The sequence below is a fragment of the Hippoglossus hippoglossus genome, chromosome 18 (assembly GCF_009819705.1).
Source record: "Hippoglossus hippoglossus isolate fHipHip1 chromosome 18, fHipHip1.pri, whole genome shotgun sequence".
Taxonomy (NCBI): Eukaryota; Metazoa; Chordata; class Actinopteri; order Pleuronectiformes; family Pleuronectidae; genus Hippoglossus; species Hippoglossus hippoglossus.
The window spans coordinates 9,047,505-9,071,587 of NC_047168.1; the positions used below are offsets into that span (position 1 = coordinate 9,047,505).

Genomic DNA, 24,083 nt, shown 5'->3' on the forward strand with positions numbered 1-24,083 from the left:
ACGAAAGGTCCAATCATGTGAGGATGAATGTTAATTGGCCACTTTGAAAACCTGCAGAGTTAAAATAACACAAATTATGTCATCTGTCAAAAGAAGCAGGAATGACAATCATGACATCATAATCCCCAGACGGAGATAAACTGCGTCGGAGGGACTGTGGTCAAAGGTTAAATCTGACGACCCTGAGGGGATCTGATGGAAAATTACCTTTGTATCCAAAAATCTTTTAGCTTTTTAAAAATGTGAACTCTTTCTCATGACATGTTCGTGCTCCTGTTATCTCTGTGCAGAAACCAAAAGCAGAACACACACACACACACACACACACGAGGCCCGCGAACACGCATCAACCTTAATGACATAAGTGGCATGTAATGGTGATGATACAGAGCTGGAGGGGAAAATAAATCACTGATGTAATGTTTCTGCCGAGAGCGTGGGACGCGTGAAGCCAGTGCGAGGGGCTCCATCTACTGTCGGCCCGCGTGAACTTCATCCCTGTGCGTCCTGACAATGCTCCAGATGACTCAGTTCAGCCCGCCTGCCCGTAAACAAAGAGGGACAGCCAGACTCGGCAGTGAGAGAGAGGAAATATAATTTATGCCGGTGAATTATTGATATAGCAAGCAAAGTGAAGGCCAATATATGTTTTATACCACACTACCCTCCATTTGTTCAAGCCGGGGTTAGGACTTGATGGCTGGCGGCTCCATTGATGATGAATTCCATGATTTATCAGCTCAGTCGGGCAAGACCATCAATTAAGGGCGCGTTGTCAGGACAGGCGCGCCAAACGCACTGTCACCTGTTGTTTATGGCCAACTTCCGCAGAACGGGGCGGATCTCCACCCCGGGGCTGCTCACCGCCGTCATTCTAAATGTGCGTAAATGGTTTGGGTGTGGTGGGGGTGTGGGTGGGGGGGGGTCAAGCGGCAATAAGCTCTACTTTGTGTCAGGAGGTGAATTTGGACTCTCTGATGCTTTCCCTGGCTTGAAATGTATTTACAAATACCTTTTGTGGGAGCCAATAAAAGGTTTAATATTTAATTAGGCCTAAGGGCGTCTCACAATAACACGCGCACTTCTGATCAATGGGCGTGATGGAGGAGTCTTCCCTCACTGTCCGTCTGTGCGAGGACAAAGCGCCCGGCTTCCTCCTTTTAAATATTACTACAGTTACTTGCGCGCACACTGCACTTTGGGGAGAACAGTTAATCATCAGCCATTTACAAATGCACTTCCTGGAATGCTAAGCAGCCAGCGGAGCCAACGGATTCGTGTTTGTGTACATTTCGTGAATCTGAAGGCTCCTGACTTCGGATGATTACCATGAATGATGAATGGCCGGCGATGATGAAAAATGAATCCGGGCTCTCTTTGTGCCAACACTGATGAAACTTTCATGATCCCCGTGGGGGGGAACGGGGGCATGTCATAGAGCACTATGAGATTGGATTGTATAATCGAGAGTCTTAACTCGCCGTAGCCGAGGGGTGTTTTGAAAGACCCCCCCCCCCCCCCCCTCCACACACACACACACACACACACTCTCCCTCTCTGTTCTCGTTTGTTGGAGCCTGTGATAACAAATGCCACAGTGGTCAGACATGCAAACTCACTGTTGCCTGCAAAGACCAGGAGTCTGCGCTTCTCCTGTTTGAACACGGCTTTAATATCAAAAGTTACCAGTGCCCCCCCCCCCTCTAAACATGTGTGATTGGAACGGGCTGTTCACTTGGCCTGTGATAACGCCGGTTTCTGAAACTGTAACCAGATTCTGTCCTTTCCACCAATTTAATAGTGGATCATTTTTCAGATGTGAAACTGAATTTGCTTCATCATGTGTCGAGCTTATATAATTTTGAATGATTGAACTGGTATTATTTTTTGTCAGAGGTCTGTTAAGCAATTGAAACAATCATTAGACCTAAGTTCACAACTTTTCAAAAATAAAAGCTCTGTGATTCCGCTCGGTATAAAGCATTGCTCGGAAAAAGGAAAAACAGAATGAACGATGTACTTTTACTTTGTAGAAAGAGGAAGTCATTCGATGAATGTTGGTGCTAAGACGGAGATCAGCACCCACGACTCCCATGTCTGTGTCAGTCTGATTAAATGCTTTAATAAAAGAAAAAATCGAATTATCAAAAATGATACAAGGGTTACAGATATTATTGCTGATTGGACAGTTTTGACCTGCGCACCACCAGCCGATGGAAATTTATCCAAAGACAAAATAGTCCAAAGACCGCCTGTTAAGCCCCGCCCCCACTGACTGCAAGGTGCTGTTTTCCTGTTTATTCCCAATTGCATCAAAGTGGACACTGCACCCCCTCAGGCCCTCAACCATGCACCTGCCAAGTGTGAAGCCAATGAGATGAATGGTTCTCGAGGTATGCGTTCCAAATACAGACACACACATATTTGTGGACGAATAAATGACGATAACTTTTATTCATAAGAGTATATGAAGAGGAATAAATGTAATTAAAATGTTGTTTAGACCAGGGTTTTTTTTTTTCTGGTTCTTCTTTATTATTGTGCTTCAACGATGCAGCAGCATAGGACGGGAGCTGCGGTGTTATGATGTTGTCTTCACCAAAATGACCCTCAGCTTAATACATTTCTCCGCTTATACTTTCTGAGGGAACATTTGGAGCGGGACAGAAATGCGACTTGATGTGGAAGCGCCGCAGCGAGCATCAGAGCGGGCGTTATTGACTTAAAACCTCACTGTTGTGTAAATTAGCACACCTGCTCCGTGCCACTCGATGCAGCGCTATCAGAAAACACAAAGCTTAACAGCAGCTGTCAGCGCTTCATGACAGCTGTCACGGAGTCAACGCACTTTGCTTCCTCTACTGCTTCCTTTTCTGCGAGTATCTTTGATAGTGCTGGGAGACATCACATTTCCATTCCCCGTGCATGACGGAATGAAACCTCCTCTGCTGTAGTTTGAATCTGAGACTCTTCAGGGTGTGCTCTTGAGCCACGTGGCATCGAGGGGGAACGTGCGCTCTCCCGCCGCCGCCGAGACTTTTCGCCTGCTGCCACCGAACTGACGTCAAAGAGCAACAATACCTCCGAGACGGGGCACAAAACATATAAATGCCCAATTATAGTTGCTTCAAAGAGAGAGGCATTTAAAAATTAATAACAGAGGGCATTGCATAATTCACCACGGTTGGTTATGTAAGTGGCCCAAATTTGAAACGGAGACAGGGTATTGTCTTGCTAAAATGGCTAAATGGGTGTGTCTGCAAAAAACCCCGCACGTGTCACAGCACGCTTGCTCGAACTCCGCGTGCACGAACATGTGTGTTGGTTCCACGTTTTTTTTTCTGAAAGGAGCGCGAGTGACGTTGAAGGCAGAGAACAGACTCTTCTTCTGTTGTCAAGGTGCATCCAGTCGACCACCCTCCCAGAAGATCCCGACCTGCTCTGTTCCGTCTCCTTGTAGCTTCAGCTCAGCATCAAGGCTCCTCCGTCTGACGTACGAACGGCTGAGGCGCTGCACCGCTTCCCCCTAAAACCATAATATATAAATAGAAACTTCATGAATTAGTGTGCCTACATGCCGGGATGTGTCTTGCACGCAAGTTCGGATACCAACCTTCTGAGTTGTGCCTTTTACTCTTCGTCTTCAAGTCTCATGTTGTCAGCGTCAGTCAGGGCAGAGAACTTTTCAACTCGCCCCTCTTCACCCTCCAGTATTTCTCAGTAGTGTAGCCGCTGTCACAAAGACTGGATGGCTTCTCAGCGCCGTGATAAAGACAGAGCAAAACAACCTAACATGTAGTGGAGTCTGGACAGTGGCACCTGGCTGAGCTGTGGTGGCGAGGTCCCCGTTCGTACATGCACTCGGCCAATCACCGGACCGTAATTCCAAGTAATGGAAAAGTAATTTCATGTGTACTTTGACCTTTTTACTTTGGTCCATGTCCCACTCGTTGATATGGAGGAGGCTGGATTTACTGCACACCTTATGGGCAGCTATGGTCTCAGGAGGTAGAGCTGGTTGAACACCAACCAGAGGGTCTGTGGTTCGATTCCCGGCTGCTCTATTCCACGTGTTGAAGTGTCCTTTGGCAAGACACAAGTACTGCACTTACAGTGTCTGAATGGGTGGATGGCAAAACTGTGCTCTAACTAGAAAAGGGCAAAATATATACAGACTCTTTGACCTCGGTTTCTATCACTCTCCCTCTTTGCCTTCTCCCATTACAAGACTCTTGTTTTTTTTTCTTTTGCTCATTATGAGTTTCCCCAGTTGCTCCAGTTGTTCCACTGTCCACAGCGTCCGCCACCAGGGGAAAACAGCACTTTGGTGCATTACCAGCACCACTGGAATGTGAATCGGAATGCGTCTGTAATCTTCTGTTGAGTCCAGTCGACTGGAAAAAAAAAAATCCATCGATGGCTAAGGGGTAAAACACAAACACTCTCCTCTTTCTGTTTTGGCTGCAGACGCGTTCCCCTTGTAAATGGAGCCATCATTATTCCCGGGAGTTTTGGGTAAACGTGGAAATGTTTAAAATGCTGCTGACATTGTGAAATCAACATTCACTGCATAACTTTAAGTGAAAGCAAAAAGGTATCAATTGAGTCTTTAAACATATGTGTTTCCATTCAATGTCCCTTTAAATAAAAGGCTCATTTATTCATATTCTCTTCCTGCACAGAGGAAAGAGAGGAACTGTTTGCTTTTCAGAAAGAGCTATGGGCTATGATACAAATTCAGACTGCAGAGAAATATTTTGCGACTGAGATAAATTATCCCGATGGAGGTTTAGTTTGATTCTCTTGCAAATAATCGAAATAATTAACAGAGTGAACTCACGGACAAGGACAGATGGAGGTTAGTCGGCTTTTAGGATTGGATGCGAGCGAGTTCATGCACCTACTGCCCTTTTCAGATCCCCCGCCCCCCCCATCCGAATCCTCTCATCTACATAACTGCTGTCATACACAGGGAAGACGTTCCAAGTAGCTCGTCCTTACCCAAAGCAATGAGTCTTGACACTAAGTTAAAAAAAAAAAAACGCCGAGGCCCCGAGGGTTCATGCGTTCACTTCACATGAAGCCGCAGATACTTACATAGTCTAGTGCTTCAAAGACATGTTCCCGAATCTGTGGCTTCCCAACAGATAACGAAACTAAATCTTTAATTCATCTTATTGCTTTGTGTGCACCACCTCGTGGGTTGACGCTACAAAATTCATGCGCCGTGTTTGTCCTTAATTAGCGGCAATCCCAGTTGTTGCATGTTTTCATTTATTGTCAAAGGGCTGAGATTCTTTTTTCGCTTTCTCATTCTGGACTGTTTCACGCGGCAGGGTTTTGAATTCCAGTCCTTTGTTCGCTCCCTCTTGTTTCATTAATATTTGACTCAGTTTCCGATGTGTGTGTGTCGGTGTGTGTGTGTGTGTCGGTGTGTGTTCACCTGCTTTAACTTCAATCATTTTTAAAGGCCCCTAATTCCCACAGAAACCTGTACTTAACTTATGAGCACTTTTGCTTTGACCGAGTTAAAAAAGAGGATGGGTTGGGGGGGGGGTACCAGACTTTACAGACAGCTCGGGTCTAGCCTCAAATCCATCCAGTGACAGTACGTAAGCTCCTGTCTACCAAGCAAGGTAAGGAAGCGGCTTGATCTTTTCCTAAGGATTACTGAATGGATGAAAGTGGGGAGAGGAATAAGAAACAACGATGGGTTGTGCTCTGCTGATTTGGGCAGTTTCCACTTGGAGTGTTTGAACGGTGACGGTCACGTGAGAAAATCGGGTGAGAATCGGGATGGAGGTGAATTGCGGCCACGCAAGAAAAGTGAAAATCTGAATCGTGCTGTAAAGTGAAAGGATTGTCAGTGTAACAAGACATTTTTCGAACATCATGACACACAAGCCTGTCACAGAGGGTCAGACTCATTCTTCCTTGAGTTTATCCATCACAATATCATCCATCATGCTCAGTAACAGCAGGGTCCCACCATGTGTCAACCCGAGCATGAAGTAGAACATCATTGCACAATTTAAATGAGCTATTTTCATCAATATGTCTTTTCTCAACACCCGATTCCATCATTCAAACAGGACTTTCCGGTTATAATGACAATTAATCACCACATAGAGGGAAAAGTTTCACGTTATAACAAAAAGTGTAAAGGTTTAGTTTTTTGAAGTTAGTATGTTGTGATAATGTGAACATCTAGGATAAGACCTTATTAATCCCGAAGGAAATATTTGTGCACACTTTTACCAAGATTACAGTATTTCAATATAACAGTACAGAGTACAGAGAATAAAACAATACAGTATATACTGTAAATACAAGTGAAGATAAAAATAAATAGAAAATAGAAATAACAGTACGTGAGACAGCAAACTAATACCAAACAAAGGTATCTTGGTTTAACTTAACATGAAAAAACAATAAATGTTAAACATTTTAACACTTAACAGATATTTTCTTTCATTTTTCTGACGTCTGACTTATGAATAAGTTTAAAAGGAAACTTCCGTTTTATTGCCTCTTTGATTTTTGATGGGTCTGTAGTAATGACATCATGTTCATACAAATTGAATTTGATTATCTCTGAATACAGTGACTGTGCAAACAAACACTCAGATAATCACATGCGATCATACAGATTAGACTAATTTACTTAAATTCAATTTGTTTCCCCTGTAAACCTCCATTACAGATGAGAAACAGGTGAGTGGGTATGACCACATCTCATATCCACATTGAGGTCATTTCATATTTGGGCTGCGACATAATTCCTTTAATTCTCATCCATGACTTTTCATGCACAAACTACATCCATGTGCCAGGAGAGGCGTCTTGTTTTGTCTCGGCTGCTCAGAGTCGTCCTCCTGCTCGTCCTGTGTCACGTTCACCCTCCTCCATGTTTGCTCGTGTTGAATTGATGCAAAATGGCTGCTTGCGTCTGGGCCTTGTGGAAGAATGAGGAAAAAAGAATGAAGGAAAAGTGTTAATTGCGGCACAATGAAAAAAAAACAATAGAGCATAATATAAAATGATTGCCTCACATCGTATTGCACAGTCCTAATTAGAAATATACTGTTTTAAATTATCAAACAAAACACTCAGGGCCAGATCTCAGCGATTCCTTTAATCAGTACAAAGATGTGAAAGAAGTTAAATAAATAAAAAAAACATGGATTATCCTCTAAGTGAGAGCTGAACTGACATAAAAAGCATTAAGGTGCATGGATGCCCTCACATCTCAAATGTTTAAACATGTTCATACATTTGTATAGACATGCTACTGACTCTCCTTGGACCTCAGCTTCCTGTATTTAAATACATATAATCTCGCTCTGTGCACAGTAACATCACCAAAATCTAAATTTAGCCGAGACTCAATGTGAGCAGCAATTAAAACTCATGTTCATTATTAAATGATATGCTATTTCCCCCCATTAATCACTTGAAGCAGTTACGATGCCGGACAATAATAACAACAAAGTGATGTCTTTATACGTCTTGTTTTGTCCGGCCAGCAGTCAAAAGAACCCAAAGATGTTGAATGCGTACTGTAACACAAAGAGCAGCATCATCACATTGGAGGAGCTTGAACAAGCAAATGTTTTGTGTTTTTGCAACACAAGCGGTTTAGTATTGAGCTGCCGGGACCTTCGGGGACTTACAACAGACAGATGTTTTTAAAAGAGTCAAAATTGATGCAGTGGAGGTCAAGAAAATCCTGACTTTTAGTCCCCGGTGCGGGTCCAAAATCACTGGATGCGGTATTTCCGATGAAGGAACTTAATGAAGTAGGACCGTTCTCTTAATGCCCATTATTGTCGAACCTCACATCTCCTGTTTGCACCACAGTCTGTCCGTTAATGGGCCTTTATTAAGAACCGACCCTGCAGTTCCACAGCTGATCAGGAAGCCTCTGGGTAAGGGGTAAGGGATTTCCAACTCACACTCGACCAATCCCAGTAGACAAGGCCAATGGACCAATTAAAGTAGTTTGGGCTTGGTAGGAGGCCATTTCAGACAGAGGTGTGAAAAGAGGTGATGACAAATAAGGCTTATTTAGAATGTTACAGCACGTAAACACATTCTAGTAGATCCTGGATTACTAGAACGTCTAAAAACAACAGAAAAGTAATTTACAGCATGTTTTTAGCCGACATATCTGTTGTGATCCACGTGTGAACGCGGCTCCAGAGGAGGACAACAGAGGATATTTGGTCATTTTACTTTTTTTGGGGGGGTTTCAAGTCCAAACTTGGATTACCCTTATTACATCACCAGGGATATCTATCTATTCATTCCAGAATTCTTTGTCTGTCTGTGTGTGTGTCTGGCATTAATCGAGAACCGTTCATCTTATCAGTTTCACACGAGCTAATCCTAGTGAAGTGCAGTGTTGAATTTGATGCGAATTGTGACACGTGATACTTTCAGTGCTCACAAACTTTGTATAAACAGGCGACTTGCACTCTGTAGCAGCGGGGGGGGGGGGGGGGGTGGGACGTAATTCTCCAACCTTGGGGTTCTGCGTTGAACAGCTCATTGTGCAGCAGCGGTGGCGAACCTTCAGGGTCCTGTGGTCCTGTAACAACTCGCCACTGCTCAATTACTGCAGGTCACGTTTACAGTTTCAGAACGAAATCTGCAACTAGCATCACCAAAACAATAATCAAATTACCTCCTACGATTGATTGGCTAATTCTTCCAATCCTACTAAAGATAATATAAAATGTTGGCGCTTTGTAACTTCGTCCTTTTAAATCTTAAGACCTGGTCCCAGACTTATGCATGAACCACTCATGTAAGGTCTGTTTTTTCCCGAAGCACATGAAGCAGAGAGGAAAATCTAAAAGTGGTACACCGAGGTCCCTGTTGTGCGGCATCTCTTTGTTTTGCAGTGCCGCCCTTTGAACTGACTGACTGCTCTAACTGCAGAGGAGCATCCAGTGGCATGACAAGCCGCTCGTGTGGATGTCAAAGTGTTTGTGGCGTGTTGCCGTTACCGGTGTTTTGTTCACATTGTGCCGGGCGTATTAAGCAATAGATCATGCATTCACGTTATTGCCACTCCAGGTAAACACTGTATGTTTTTGCGCCCTGGCTCCAGTCGGCCTGTGTATTGTTGGCGTGAGTGGGCTTTCCCTTTCGTCGTCCTTCATTCTGACACAACCACACTGAAAGTCATTTATGTCCGACCAGCCTGCAGAAATGAAATATTCCTTTTTGTTATCACGTTCCAAGGATTTCAGTGTGTTTTCCTTTTTCCTTTTTTCTGCACCCTCCCTGGTGCACACCTCAGCAAATCCCCTCTCTGAGACATCCCAGAAACCCCTTCTCCCTCCCGAGACCGACTCTGATTCCAATTATGAAGAAATATGTACAAGAGACGGGCCCGACTGTCAGAGGTCCCATGGATATTTCCTTTTAATTAATTTGAGGCAGAAATTGGCAGCTCGGGTGTCACGACACTCATCGCAGGCTCCCTGAAGTAGATCCAATTTTCTGTCTCAATAGGCATTAAATTAGCAAGAACATTTCCACCTTTGTCACCCCGGCACGCGCAATAAATGAAATACATCTGGCTACGTGACGTAATGGAGTGCTAATAAATGACTCGCCGCTCCGAGCAGGGGGCCACAGGCAGCCGGTGGCAGGTGAGGCGCGTTCGCCGGCACCCCATCCCGTCGGGGGGGGAGTGTTAAATAGAGACCAAAATGTGCAGCAGGGCAGATTCGGTGACGTGCAAGTCAGGGTGGAGACATTTTTTTGGGGCTTTTTCCCTGTGGATATTGTCATCATTTCCGTGGATACTGTGGAGAACACTGGAAAGTAAATGTTCCCTTTGAGATCCCGATATGACTCATTACTCCAGTATGGGAATATGACAAGCTTGAGTTTTGCCCTCAACCGATATTAACTTTTACGTCTAATTGGAAAATAATCCCCGGCTGACCGATCACCTTCGAGAGTACGTTACAATATGTTTTTCGTGAAAAATGGCTCACCCCCCGATGATATCATTATCGCAGAGAAGTTTTGCTTTTGGGGTGTATTAGGATTGTGATTAAAGTTTCCATCAAACCAAAGACACGCGGCAGCAGCAGATCAATAAACTCTATTTTGAGAAGGTAAATTAATGTCCTCGAGACAAACTCCGGCACGAACACGTTGCCAGCATTTTGGGGCTTGGTTTGTGAAAAAGTTTCCATCAGTCGCAAAACTTTTTATCAGCCCACATGTGACACGGCACAAAGGGAATGTGACATTATTATAGAGATGTACCGACCTCAGCTATGACTATAATCAGGAGAAGAGGAGTCTGGAGCTCATTTGAGTGTTATTATATTGTTCATGCCTGCCTCACCCTGACAAGCGACGTGCTTCCATCTCCGCAACACTTGCCACATCAGTGCCTGACTCTCATCCGCCCACAGACCGAGGTGAATTGCTCCACATATAGAACACCTACTCGGCATGATAGGAAATGTCTCTCTTTTTGCTCGAGAAAAGAAAGAGGAAGTTTGAAATGTTCTGTTAAAGCACGTCGTCCATATACGGTGCACACGGTGATTGCCATCTGTCCAAAAGGTTTCCAGCGGGAGCAAGATGAGGGAATTTACAAAGACCTTTGATCTCCCGTCTCTTTCTTCTTCGTGAAAAAAATAAAACTGCTGGGTTTGTTTGGTGTGTATGAGAAAATATGAACGTGCCAAACATCAACCAATCATCCGACTGTGCCACTGTTGATACCCAGGTCCGGTTTGATTCCTTGGGGACATTGTCACACGTGAAGAACGCAGCAGGAGGTTGATGTCAGATGCTGAGATATTTGTTTTCTTCCCACAGGCCCGGATCTAGACTGCTCAGATTTTTTTTGGGGGGGGCACCTTCACACAGTGGACTGAAGTGATGAGCATCACAATATTAAAAGATCCCTCCGTCCTGTTTATGAATCAACATCAGATCATTCAAATGATAATAAATCAGGAAATTATGACGGCGCGAATGAAATAAACATGATTGGCAGATTCAATTGGCACAGAATACAGTTGACCAACAGGGTGGGCAGAGTGGAAATGTTCCTGCTGTATTCTCACATAGTAAAATGGCCCAAAACATTACCTGGGAGGTAATTAACAGGTTTTTGGGAGTCTCAACTTCGGTGCGGACATTTCTTGTCTTCTGGACTCTGGAGCAAGTGACTCAGACATTTGCGTTCTCACGTCCAGCCCCAACGCAAATGTTCAGGCAAGTATCCAGATTTCAGTGCATGTCTGAAAGTAGAATACTGGACCTCCACGAGGCACCGGAACAAATTTGTCGACCCACATTTCCCTAATGGTCGTTAACTGGAGGGAGGTTTGGTCACTGCCTCCAATTTGAGTTCTGGGTGCCTCCAAATATCGTCAGGATTTCAGCCATGTGACGACAATCTCTGCAACACTCTTTTCCCCTTCTTGAAAGAAAAGTATAAAACTATTGCGTTTTATTCATCAGTTAGAAAAGCTCTACACTTTTTTCTTTTTTTTTAATAGCTGCATCCTTCCCCTGGTTCAGTGTCGTGTTCCTCCAGTAACAACGCACGGGCTCCATCCCTGTCATCGCCTACTTCTGCGTTTTAATTGGCCGAGGCTCGCAGCAACCTTCCAACCCAGCTGTTTCCCGGAGCAAGAGTTGGTGTTCCTCGCTAATTACCGCCGCTGTCTGCGATGATCTGTGACACCGCCGGCTCCCGCCGAATTACCCTCACCTCTCCCATTTACAGTATCTGTCAATAATCCCCCCCCCCCCCACACTCATTATCACACATCAGTGGAAAAAATCTGTGAAGCAAAGCAAAGGATTGACCGGAAAATTATGCTCTTTCAAAAAAAAGAAAACGAGGCCCCCCGCAAGACTAATGACTGTTAAAAAGCAATCAAGTGATAACAGCAGTTTGGCCAGTAGATCTTTGTGTTTTATTGCTAACGCCTGGTCCTGGCACCTCCGCCGTGTTAAATTACTGCTATGTAAATCACCTGAAGTGCTCTGGTATTGGAAAGCAGCAGATTTAAGGTGCTGGTGCGTGTGCTAAGTAGACAGTATCCCAATATCCGCCGAGGCCTTCATTTGCAAGAGGGCTAAGCCTTGCTATTCGTCAGCGTGTCAGTCTTCCCTCGAGCTGGCACTACAGTCTAGAGGAGTTCACCGTACGGAACAAATGAAATCCCCTCTGACTCGCAGCTGAAAAAAAAATGCTTATTCTGGATTTCCTGCAAAAAAAAAACTGACAGTGCAGTGCTGGCGTCGGGGGAGTTCTGACAGAGCAGGAGGGCGCTTCTTCCTACCTTCCCTTCCGCCCGCTCCTTCACTCACACTTCTCAAATAAGTTGAGCTGCTTGCAGTTTGAACGTGGGCGTTAAAAATGAAAAAAAAAGCTGTAAAGCCTTTGCAGTGCTTCACAGGGAACTTGGAACTGGGACATTTTTTTGTTAGTGATGTGTCATGAAAGGTATTTAAAGCCGCTGGAGTTTGTTTTTAGAAGTAAAAGTCACAGAGAGGAAGTGTTTTACCAGCTAAATAAAACAGTAATATGTGTCTGTAGTGTATATTTTGGGATGGATGCCCACCCAGAGCTGCTTGTGTTTTATATTTACATGAGATTTCACTGCCCTCTGCTGGGTTTTGTTGTGTAGTACACCCCCCCGGCATGGAGCTACATTTTAAGGCAAAGTTAAAAGCCAGCTAATTTTAAAAATAAGTTTTACTCTACGTTCTCTTCCCTGCCAGTTTTGATAAATCATATCCAGCTGTATTCAGTCACATCTCCCGCTGCTGTTCCCCTGATGCAAAGCTCCGCTCGTGTGTTGGAACTCGAGCCTGTGACCGGTAATGTGCTTATCGCAGGAGAAAACTCCATTTGTCTGATTGTTGACAAAAAGCTTTGTTGTGTTCCCCAGCACATCAGCTTCATACATTTTTTTTTTTTTTTTTACAGAAATGCATTCCCTTTGTTCCCCGGCCTTATTTTCCTTCTATGCTTTTTCCAGTCAAGGATTCCAAATGGATGGATCCCGAGCCTTTTCGATATGTCGGTCATGACCTTTGCAAATGCATTTAAGGAAATTTTGCATCTGTTGAGGGAACGTAGCTCCAGCGCATTTACGTCATCGGTCTTTGCAGTAGTTTTTTTTAGTTTTTTATCAGTTTGGAAAAGTGAATTCTTCGTTGATTCGTGGCCCAGAGAAGAGTTTTGCAATTGCAGTCGCTGCAGGTTTATACAATGTGAAGAAATGAGTCCAAAAAAAACTATGCAGGCTGCAGGGAGATAAGCCTCCCCCTCCTCCTCCTCCCACACTCTCTCACTCACACACACACACACACACACACACACACACACACACACACACACACACACACACACACACACACACACTCCCACACTCTGCACCCCCAGGGCTTTGGTCATGAGTCTGCTTCATTCCGTCCACAGTCCACAGGATCGACCTCCATTCACTCCCGGCTCAATTAGGTGGTGAACTTTCTGTGCAACTCGCGCCAGCGTAGATACGTATATATATATATATATTTTCAGCATGAGGAGGTTTTTCACACTGTGCTCACAATGGACTAATTACATTTGGATGATTCGGAACATGGTCTGAAATAGTAGCCCACACCCTATCAGAAATTAATAGAGAATCACTTTTACCCGGTTTTATTTTCTGTTACTCTCCATGTACAGTAGTTATGATTGGTCAGAGAGAATATAAACTTAGATTAAGTTATTATATTGTGTTAATAAACTACTAGCGGACGCAGATTCGGCCCCTATTGTCTTGTTAAACATCTCAACAACTATTTTATCGCCATGACATTTCAAACTCATCCTCCCAACAGGATGAATCCGTCTGACTTTGACTGTCCCCCGTTTTTTCTCGAGGCTCCAGCGTGAAGTTTATATTTTCACCAAATGTCTCTGCGGCTCTCAAACATCGACTTGACGGGATTTCCCACTCAAATGTATTGCTGACGTAAATGTGTATGAGAGGTTAGATTGTGATGGCGGTTTTCTGGGAAGCTGGTGAAAGGAAGAACTCAGGCAGCAGCTGATGTCTCATGCAGAACAGTTTAATGTAGACTTGATGCAATCAAGGAGACCAGAAGGTGGACGGACATTCAAACACCAGCAGAGTAACATGAGCGAGCCTCAGGATGTCTCCCACAGCATCCCCAGTATATCTCCCTCTGCTTGCGTCAACCCATTCCAACAGCACATCCATGAAAGGCCAGAATTGTTGTCCCTCTCTATGTTACATGTAGGTGTTCGCATCCCATTGGATAGTTAAGCCTCAAGCATGCATTCCTAAATCACGTTGTGTTACTGGTGTAAAGAGTTGGAGTTCGGTGCCTCTTTGTCTGGGGCATTTGAATAAGTCCCTGAGCGGAGACACTACTATGCACTGCTAGTTGGCCCTTTATCTATAACCTGACCTTGGGTGTTGGTGGAAGAGAGAAGGGAACATGTGTGGAATTAGACCGGCACTATTCTCACTACCTTGGTTTGTGACTCATTTCAAATTCCTGCAAAAATAACGATGTCCCCAGCAACTTCAAATGGTCAACACAGTAAACTTCACGCTAAGCTAAGCACTGACATTATGAGGGATGCTGCCAGCGAGAGTCCTGCCGTCTCCAGCTACGCCCTCACTAGCTCCTAGCATGGCTGCGTGCGCTTCGTCTCGTTATATCACCGACGCCCCGGAGCTGCGGCGGCGCGTCCACACGGGACTCGTTCTTTGAGATTGTGAGAAATGTTGTTTATTTTCCCCCTCGTTTGCAGCGGAGGCAAATGAACGCGAGGAAAACGCGGGGGCCCCCGTGATGAAGTGACGGCGGGCGCCAAAAGACGGCCCTGCCATGTCAAATTGAAAGAGAATGACAAGCCGGTTGCAGGCATTGTCTTGGAGGACAGGGGAGAAGAAGGGGAGGAGAGAGAGAGAGAGAGAGAGAGAGAGAGAGAGAGAGAGAGGGAGTCATGAACCGCTCGTGTAGCTCCTTCTTAATGACTCCCACTGTGCCGTTTTGACCAAAGGCAAGGATTACCATTAAGCCCGAGTCACATATTCTCACATGATCCTCCATCCTCTGCCCAAGGTTTTCTTTTTTTTGTGGTTTTTCTCACACATGCACAGACGTGAGCACACACACAGACACACACATGATGGTGGCAGGGGGAGCGGGTGGGGGGGGGGATGAAAGGGAGGTCTGTTGAGCCGTGGTCACGGGACTAACAGTAGAGATGTGTAAATGTTGGAGCACCCCTGGCAGAAAATTGCAGCGGATTTTCCAAACAATGATGAGACCCACCTTTCAGATGTTTGTGTATATTTACAGTTTCCGATGTTATTTCTGCACGTTTGTTACGCTCATATGAATTTCAGTCAGTGGATTAGTGTGGGACATTTGTTGTTTTACATCCCTGATCTAATTTAATGTGCAGGAATATAAAATAAATGAGTAATAAACTAAATAAATGAGTTTGGATTAAACCTATTTTACTGCCTTTAGATCCTTTGCACTCATGTAAACTCATTTGATATATTCTTGGTGAACTGTATGTAAGTTAGGCAGAGATATGAAAAATCTTGTAATTAAAAGACGATCAGTAAATGTCTGTCTCCGGAAACGTGAGCTTAAAACCACCGCCGAGCTTTTTCCGCACTTTGAATTATTAAACACCCACAAGTCTATTACTGCAATAACTCATATAGATTCATTTAGGGGCCATAATGACCCTTTAAAGGTCAAAGCAACTTTTAGTCCTGCGACTGTTCATATTGTAAATAAATGTAGAAAAAAGTATCGAAACTCAAGACAAATGATGTTTGAATGGTTCTGACCTCAGTACGCTAACGGGCCTTCGGACCATTTCTCGGGGGGGAACATGAGAAGTGCACATACGTCAGGAATGTGGCTGTATTTTCAAATGTAAGTTCCTGAGAATGAGCTTAGCGCTAGCTTTGTGTAATCCTCACCATCACGCCCCAATTATGAAACGATACATCCCCGACTGGAATTGTGATAATCAATGTGAAACGCATGTGACTGGGTGAACAATCCTTTTTAGTGCATGGAATCTCACCGGGGGGGGGGGGGGGGATAAAAGACAAAGTTCCTCCTCTTAGAAAAACACTGTGCCGATATATTTATTTGTGCCTGAGGATAAATCAATTGCATCCCCTCTGTCCAAGAAAGAATTTCAGGATTTACAGTTCACAATTTAACTCCAGAACTAAACGATTTAATCCTAAAGCAAACTTCGTGAAACAATACTTTGAATAGTACTCGTATCCTTTCTTAAGTACCAATGAATACTACGATGTAAAACAACTATTACTTGTATCCATTTCAAGTGAAAGTCCTGGATTTAAAATACTACTGAACTAAAAGTATTCACCCATTATTAGCAGAATGTGTTTAACTGAAGAAAGTTGAAGTATCCCATATCTTATAATGATTTACTTATATTTTTCCATTTGCATGTGTTTTCTTAATTTGCAGTGTGTTGAGCTCTCTCGGCCACGGTACTTTTTTTTTTACAGGGGTCACATCCCACAAACTGGTTTAATCTTTACTGGTTTACTGTGCTCTATCCCATTTTTTATGTATAGGCCAAAAAACGAAGTTACCACAGCTGATAAGCGAGTGTAGTGAGGTGCACAAATTATCTTATTTACCCGTCAAGTAGAAGTCTAAACAAATTATACTCATGTCAAGTACAATTACCTCAAAATTGTACTTAAGTGCACTTTCCGACCACTGTTGTATTCAGCATCACTTCCATCTAACGTGTGCTCCTGTGTTTTGTTGTTTTTTGAGGGTATAGACTTCATTTGACGAGTGAATTTCTTGCTTCCTGGTGGGCGTCGGACCCCTGGTGGATATCTGATGTGCAACGTGTGAATTTATTGCGAATAATCAAACAAACGCTGTCGTTCAAACTACCCGGTGCCCTGACTGCAAACCCAGTGTGAAGCTTGAAGTGAATTTTGTGAGGGATGTGAGAATGTTTTCTGAAAGAGCCTGCCTCGCTGATCCTGCCCTAGATTTCGAACTCCTTGGGGTTGTTGCTGCAGGTTTTAAGCAGCCAATGTTTTTCCTTATCACAAAACTGCCTGGAGCTTGTGGTTGCAGCAAACCCAAAATAATCACGATTTTTTTTTTTGCCACAGGTATCATCAGCTCATATAAACTAATCAAAGTTGTTCTTTTCTGTTTTTGTTTTCAGCCCAAACCCCCTTCACCTGCAGGAGAGCGGAGCAGATAAACAAAGCGTGCTCACGCTGGAGGGGCGTTCGGAGGCAAAATACAAATCAACGCTACACATGGAAAAAAGGTAAACGGGGGAAAAAACACGTCAGCTGTGGAGGAGGGGGGGGGGGGGGGGGGGGTGATAAGTTTGCACAATAATTAAACACTTTTTCATTCTGGCTGACTCCACTTTCACCTCGAATGCATTGCACTGGATTGGCTTCTGGTCATAAAGTCACACGACAGCTCCAAGGAAATGAAGGCAAATTGTCTCCATCGCCCCCTGGTGGCTGGTTGTGAGGTGAGGAGTTCCATAGCCGTCATGTTAGTGGCTGGGATATGGACCAAACTCAAAAGTCAAAGTACACGTTAAGTACATTTTTCTCAAAGATGGTTTCTGTCATTGCTGGTTTAAATTAGTTATTTGATGCTGTCAAAACTGGGTGACACGTCATGACTGACAGGTGAGACCGACTCACGATTGGTCAGTGCACCGTCAGGACCTCGATACCAGGGCTCCTGCACAGACTCTGGTACAAAGCACATGATGGCAGCGTTCGTATGTGGGATATTTTGGCTTCATTTCTAGATAATGGGAGGAAGTAGAGACGCGTCGTCCATCTTTAAATCCACATTATCTTTCTGGTGAGGTGTTATTTTTACTGATAGATCTAGAGGGACGTGCCACCAGATTTTACACACAGAGATCATTGTACCTGTCAGGAATAATATACCAGTCAGCATGGTTAAACAGAGGAGCCAGTGTAAATCAGGCCTGATGGCATCATCAGTTTTATCTCAGCAGGGGGTTGGCGGGCTTAAAATGTGTAATAGAAAGTCTGTGTTACCAATTAAATGAGTGGGGTTTGAAACATGTGGGCATTGTCAAGGTACAAAGGATCTTATGGTGCTTTCGTGTCAATTCAAAGTTGCGTTATAGTTTGTCGTAACTATGACTGGGAGACTTTTCTGCAAACTTAAACATGCCGCATCTCGCTTGAAGACCCAAACAAACATGGAACCCTGGAGTCGACCCAAGTCCACTGTTCTCGCCACCGTAAGCAGATTCAAAGGACTTCAATTCAATGTCATATTTAAATAAGGGAGACACAGAGGGAAGCCTTCGGGGGCGGCACATTGTAAACAAGTAAATCAGTCCCGCTCTCTTAAGGAATATCAAGTGTTTGACTGTTAGAGGAAGTGAAAGCGTCTTAGTGCACCTGTATTTGAGCTGATTTAAGTTTATTGTGCAGGGAAATTTGAACCACGATGCATCGGATTAGGTTTGATTTGAGAAAACAAAGACAAAATAAAAGAGAGAATTCTCCATTCCTGGGAGGCCTCTTTTGTGGAATAAATGCCTTTCATCATGACTTCATGTCTCACATACTCATAGCAAAACAGCTCAGAGCTCTGAGAGGAGGAGGAGGTGGGAGAGAGAGGGGGGGGGGGGGGGGGAGAGAAGCCTTCTGGAGAAGTCAAATGATCCAAAAGATGATGAACAAACACGTGAATCTTTCAGGCTTAAACTGGATCATTATATTGAAAATGACACATTCTGTGTTATCTGGTGCATTCCTGTTTCATTTGTGTTCATGGGAGAAATATTTCAGAGTGTGTGTTCCAGCACCAAGCTCATTGTTTTCACTGCACAAGCATGTGTGTGTGTGTGTGTGTGCCAGGGGCAACATTTATTTTAAAAAACGTTTATAAAAAAACTAAATTGTGCTCACAAATGTTACAGTTCATCTACAGGCATTTCTCATTCATGATCATTTGTGTAATGAATTAGACTTTCTGACAATTAATCTCATCCAGGCAGCTGTAAAAGTGCAGTGAGTCTTTAGAAGAAGAATTTTGTGCATGACCGGATCCTACTACCTTTGTGCACCCCCCCCCTCCCCCGCACCCCATCCCCAGTAGGAAATATGATGTTATGTGATGGGATCACGCGGGAGTTAGAAAATCCGGGTAGTCATGCGCTAATCCGGTATTTAAGGTCGACGGTTCGCTGCTTTTGGGGAAGCAGGGGCCTGTGCGCGAGGGAGAGGAAGTTTTCAAACGCACTCATCAGTAGACAGAGGTGATGCGCGTTCATTTCAAATAAAAGCTGAGCTGAAGTGCATAAAGGCAGATAACTATCCTGTTGGTAAAACCGTTGCCAGCTGTGCGTAAAACTCGACTTCTTTTGGGATAATGTGGCAAAGCTGCGTTTTGGTGCTTGTGGGCGCGGTGGTCGTGGTCGCTCAGTTCCCCAGAGAGTGTGTGACCCCCGTGGGGCTCGGGAGCGGACAGTGCTGCCCGTCGCCCTCCGGACTCGACAACGACCTGTGTGGCTCCGCCACGGCCCGCGGACAGTGCGTGTCCATCACGGCTGACGCGCGGCCGCACGGGCCCCAGTACCCCCACGACGGCCGGGACGACCGGGAGCGGTGGCCCATCCGTTACTTCAACCGCACTTGTCAGTGTAATGGGAACTTCAGCGGCTTTAACTGCGGCCGCTGCAGGCACGGATGGACCGGAGCCAACTGTGACCAGAGGGTTTCTGTCGGTAAGTGCGCGTCCTCCGGTTGGAGAACTTCTTTTTTATATAATTAACTTCTCATAGATGTTGTATTATGTTATGTTTAAGATGTTATTATATTAGTTCATATATATTATATTTGATTGTCATAAAGTCAGCTGACAGATATTTGGGAGCTAGTAAGGATTATCTGCCCTTGCTCAGTGGCACTTCAGCACTACTTTAGGACCCCACACACCAGCCAATTTAGCTAGTTTAGGCCCGTTTACTGTTTATCCAGGCTTGACCAGAAATAATAGTAATAATAATTAAGATTAATGCCCCATGAACACAAGACAAACGTATTATAATTGCTGAAAGAAATGATCAAAGTTGCCTTTTACGCACGTTCTCTGCATTTCCTCGCTCATTATAAGCTGATCCACAAAATAACGCATGACTGAGTGAGTTAATCCCCCACCCCCCTCCTCCTCCCCATCACTCCCCTCCCTCCCCAGTGAGGAGAAACGTGATGCAGCTCAGCTCGGACCAGAAGCGCGCGTTCGTGAGCGCGCTGGACCAGGCCAAGCGCACGGTGCACCCGGACCTGGTGATCGCCACGCGGCGGCACGCGGAGATCCTGGGGCCCGACGGGAACACGGTGCAGTTCGAGAACATCACCATCTACAACTACTTCGTTTGGACCCACTACTACTCCGTCAGCAAGACGTTCCTGGGCGCGGGGCAGGCGAGTTTCGGGGGAGTGGACTTCTCGCACGAGGGTCCCGGGTTCGTGACTTGGCACAGGTTCCACCTGCTGCAGCTGGAGCGCGACATGCAGGTGAGCTTCTGCATAACCAGTAATGACACTGTGCTTATTGGTATTTAAGGATAAAGGAAAGAATGGAATTGATTTTCCTTGTGGTGGCCTGAGGGTAATTGCCACCTCCACATTGTTAATTCACCAGTTACATCCCTGACTAATCGCCCGCTACAACAAAGCTGCTGTTTCCCCTTCTTGTTTGTTTTGTGTAATTTGTTTCCCCACAACTTTACAGGCGAGCAAATCACAATTGGCAACACAGTTTCATGCCTTATCACCGCTAAGCAAATTGCAATTTTAAGCGTTTTATCAGAAAATAACAGTGCCCCCCCCCCCTCACTACTCTACTGAATAAACACACCAGCAGGCACAGTTAGAGGCAGGGAGCTCATTTCCATGCAAAGATCAGGAGAAGCTATATCAACCAAAGATGACTACAACTGTCTCAGCTCCTTGTTGTGCCACAATGAAATCCTGTCTGGTTCGGGGGCCTGTATTTTAATCATGCGCTGGATTATTTTTGCTCAGAAACTGGTGAGAAGACAAATGAGGCTTTAGTTCCGAAAGCTCAGACCTTAAATGGAGGGATTCATGAGCAGTGATTAGGAGCCATTAGTGCTTTTTTGGGATCAAGAAACTGCAGAATTTAAGAATGGGATTTGGTGATTTGCAGTGTTTTCTCATAGGGAAACAGTGAAGTGATTCATAGGGGTACAAGGATTCCATTTTCCTTGTAGCTTGATGAATGAACGTATTGACAAACTTATATTGGGTTTCATTTATCTCAAATTGTGGCTTTGCACTAGGTTTTTATTTATTTGAAGTATTTTCTTTCAGTATCGTTGCACTTTTTCTCGAACCTTATAAATACAATATATATATATATCATGTTTATTTATTATTTGATATATTCCAATCTCTTGTTGTCGACTTATTCCGTGGTTTCCTTTTTCTAAACACAATATGTTGCATATAAAGTCTCCACAAAGAACAGATCTCTTTGAGACTCTGGGTACATTTCCCGAGGGGATTTTAATACACAAACATAAAGTCGACAGCAAACTTCGATTATCACATTCCAGACACTAAACTTTTACTTTGTATATTTGCCCAATAACTAGGATATGCTCCAAGACCCCTCCTTCGCCCTGCCCTACTGGAACTTTGCCATCGGTGGGAGCACATGTGACATCTGCACCGACGACCTGATGGGCGCCAGGAGCAGTTTCGACATGAATTCCCTGAGCCCCAACTCCATCTTCGCCCAGTGGAGGGTCATCTGCGAGAGCGTGGAGGACTATGACACGCTGGGAACCATCTGCAACAGTGAGGCTACTGTTCTTTCTTTTTTTTAACCATGTGATGTTACAGAGATCCTCTTTATTCTTGTCGATGGTCTAAGTCATCTGGTTCCTTTCCCCCGTCTCCATCCAGACACGGAGACGACTCCCATCCGAAGGAACCCAGCGGGGAACGTGAACAGGCCGATGGTCCAGCGTCTCCCGGAGCCCCAGGATGTGGCGGACTGTCTGCAGGTTAACGCTTTCGACACACCGCCGTACTACTCCACCTCCTCTGAAAGTTTCAGAAACACAGTTGAAGGTGAGCGGGCACCAAAAAGGTATTTTCCTGTCTGTCAGAGTGTTTCTACATTTTTCTTATGGTCGTTTTTTCATGTTGTTTTTGGTAGGCTACAGCGCCCCCCAGGGGAACTATGACCCCGCGGTCCGGAGCCTCCACAACCTGGCACATCTCTTCCTGAACGGCACAGGGGGACAGACCCACCTCTCGCCCAACGACCCCATCTTCGTGCTGCTCCACACATACACTGACGCCATCTTTGACGAATGGCTGAGGAGACAGAGTCCAGGTGTTTTTATTAATCCAAAAAATCACATTAAAAAGCCACTTTAACTCAATCCTTATTAGAATAAAGGGCTTGTAGGCTAACTTGTGTTTTCTTGTCAGGTTCAGCAACGTACCCTGAGGAAAACGCCCCCATTGGTCACAACAGGGGCTACAACATGGTGCCTTTCTGGCCTCCAGTGACGAACGCCGAGATGTTTGTGATGGCCCCGGAAAATCTGGGTTACTCTTACGAAGCCGAATGGCCAGGTACGCGTTTTACTCATATTACCATCCAATTCACGTGGGTTTGCTTTCAACCTTGAGGTCAAGGGGCCATAATCATCCACTTCCACTATTTTCCTTAGGTCAACCTTTCACTACGACGGAAATCATCACCATGGCAATAGTCGCCGCCCTCGTGGTCGTCGCGGTCGTTTTCGCCGCCACCACGTGTGCCGTGCGTGCCCGGTCCAGGATGGAGGGCCACCAGCCTCTGCTCAGTGATCAGTACCAGCGCTACGACGACGAAAAGAGCCAGTCGGTAGTTTAAAGATGCGTGTTGGAAAACAAGCTTCACCTCTGTGCCTCTTCTCTTTACTCATTCAGTTTTGTGTTTTTTTTTTAACCTGAATCTCACCGGGAGAACGTGTCGATTCTTGAAAATCCTATTTATGCTGCACTTACATCAAAAAAAAATGTCAATGTTTCAAAGTAATAGAGCAGATGCAAATATTTTTCTTTTCCAGATGCACATAAATCACTCATTTAGCCTTTAAAGGTAAAGAATACATGCAGTTGTCTTTAGGAGTACGACTCCCCCCCCCAAACAAATTTGAGATTTCTGGTAAATATGAGAATGGGTTAGAATAAAGTCCGACTTTTAAAATGTCACATTAGTATCAGCAGTGTTGTGCCTTCTTCTGTAGGTTTTTATCTTTCAATTTTAAAGGTGATCAAGTGTAAAGAATGCCGATGTTCTGTAACTTATTAACTTTTTTTGGTAACACTTTTTAACGTATCGGACAGCTTAATATGAGTGTGATACACTGCCAAATAATTAAACATCTACAACCTGTCTGCAGCCTGGACACTAATCTGTTCCTCTGACTACAATCCCAGTTGCTTGGTTCAGTTCAGCTGATGGACAGAAATGTGTTTGCTCATGTAGTAGAGCCGCACTGCCCACAAGGGGGCGCTCTGGGCAAATATCTGAAACTTGCTTGTACACTGATTATTAAGAGAGATTTGTTTGTGTTTGTGTTTTTATGTTGTATTAAGACATCGATCCACATCATGCAAATGTTGTTCGTAATGAATGAAGATATAAAAAGTTAATTATTAAAGCAGAGGGTAAGTGAGAGGAAATGTGATAAAATGCAGAATCAACAGCTTTTTACTTCTTCTGTATCTTTATAGCTTTTTTAAAAAAAAATGTTTTTACATTCCTGCTTTTGCCAAACTGTTGTTGGCTGCGGGTGCAGAAATCGCACAGTGGTTGTGTTTGCACATTCTTATGATTATGACAAATCGCATGATGCATCGTTTTATATAATCCATCATCAGCCTGGAGTGTTTCCTCCAGGTTGATGTTGGCACTTTCAGTTCCCA

General features: G+C 44.5%; 1 protein-coding gene across 1 annotated transcript; it reads left to right on the top strand.

The window, feature by feature from the left end:
• The first annotated feature begins 19,061 nt into the window (after positions 1-19,061).
• On the top strand, positions 19,062-23,192 carry LOC117752093 (5,6-dihydroxyindole-2-carboxylic acid oxidase-like). Its single transcript, XM_034569258.1, has 7 exons — positions 19,062-19,852; positions 20,323-20,645; positions 21,749-21,953; positions 22,062-22,229; positions 22,318-22,497; positions 22,596-22,742; positions 22,841-23,192. The coding sequence occupies exons 1-7, from the start codon at positions 19,498-19,500 to the stop codon at positions 23,023-23,025; spliced, it is 1,563 nt and encodes a 520-aa protein (XP_034425149.1). The 5' UTR covers positions 19,062-19,497; the 3' UTR covers positions 23,026-23,192.
• The last annotated feature ends 891 nt before the right edge of the window (positions 23,193-24,083 follow it).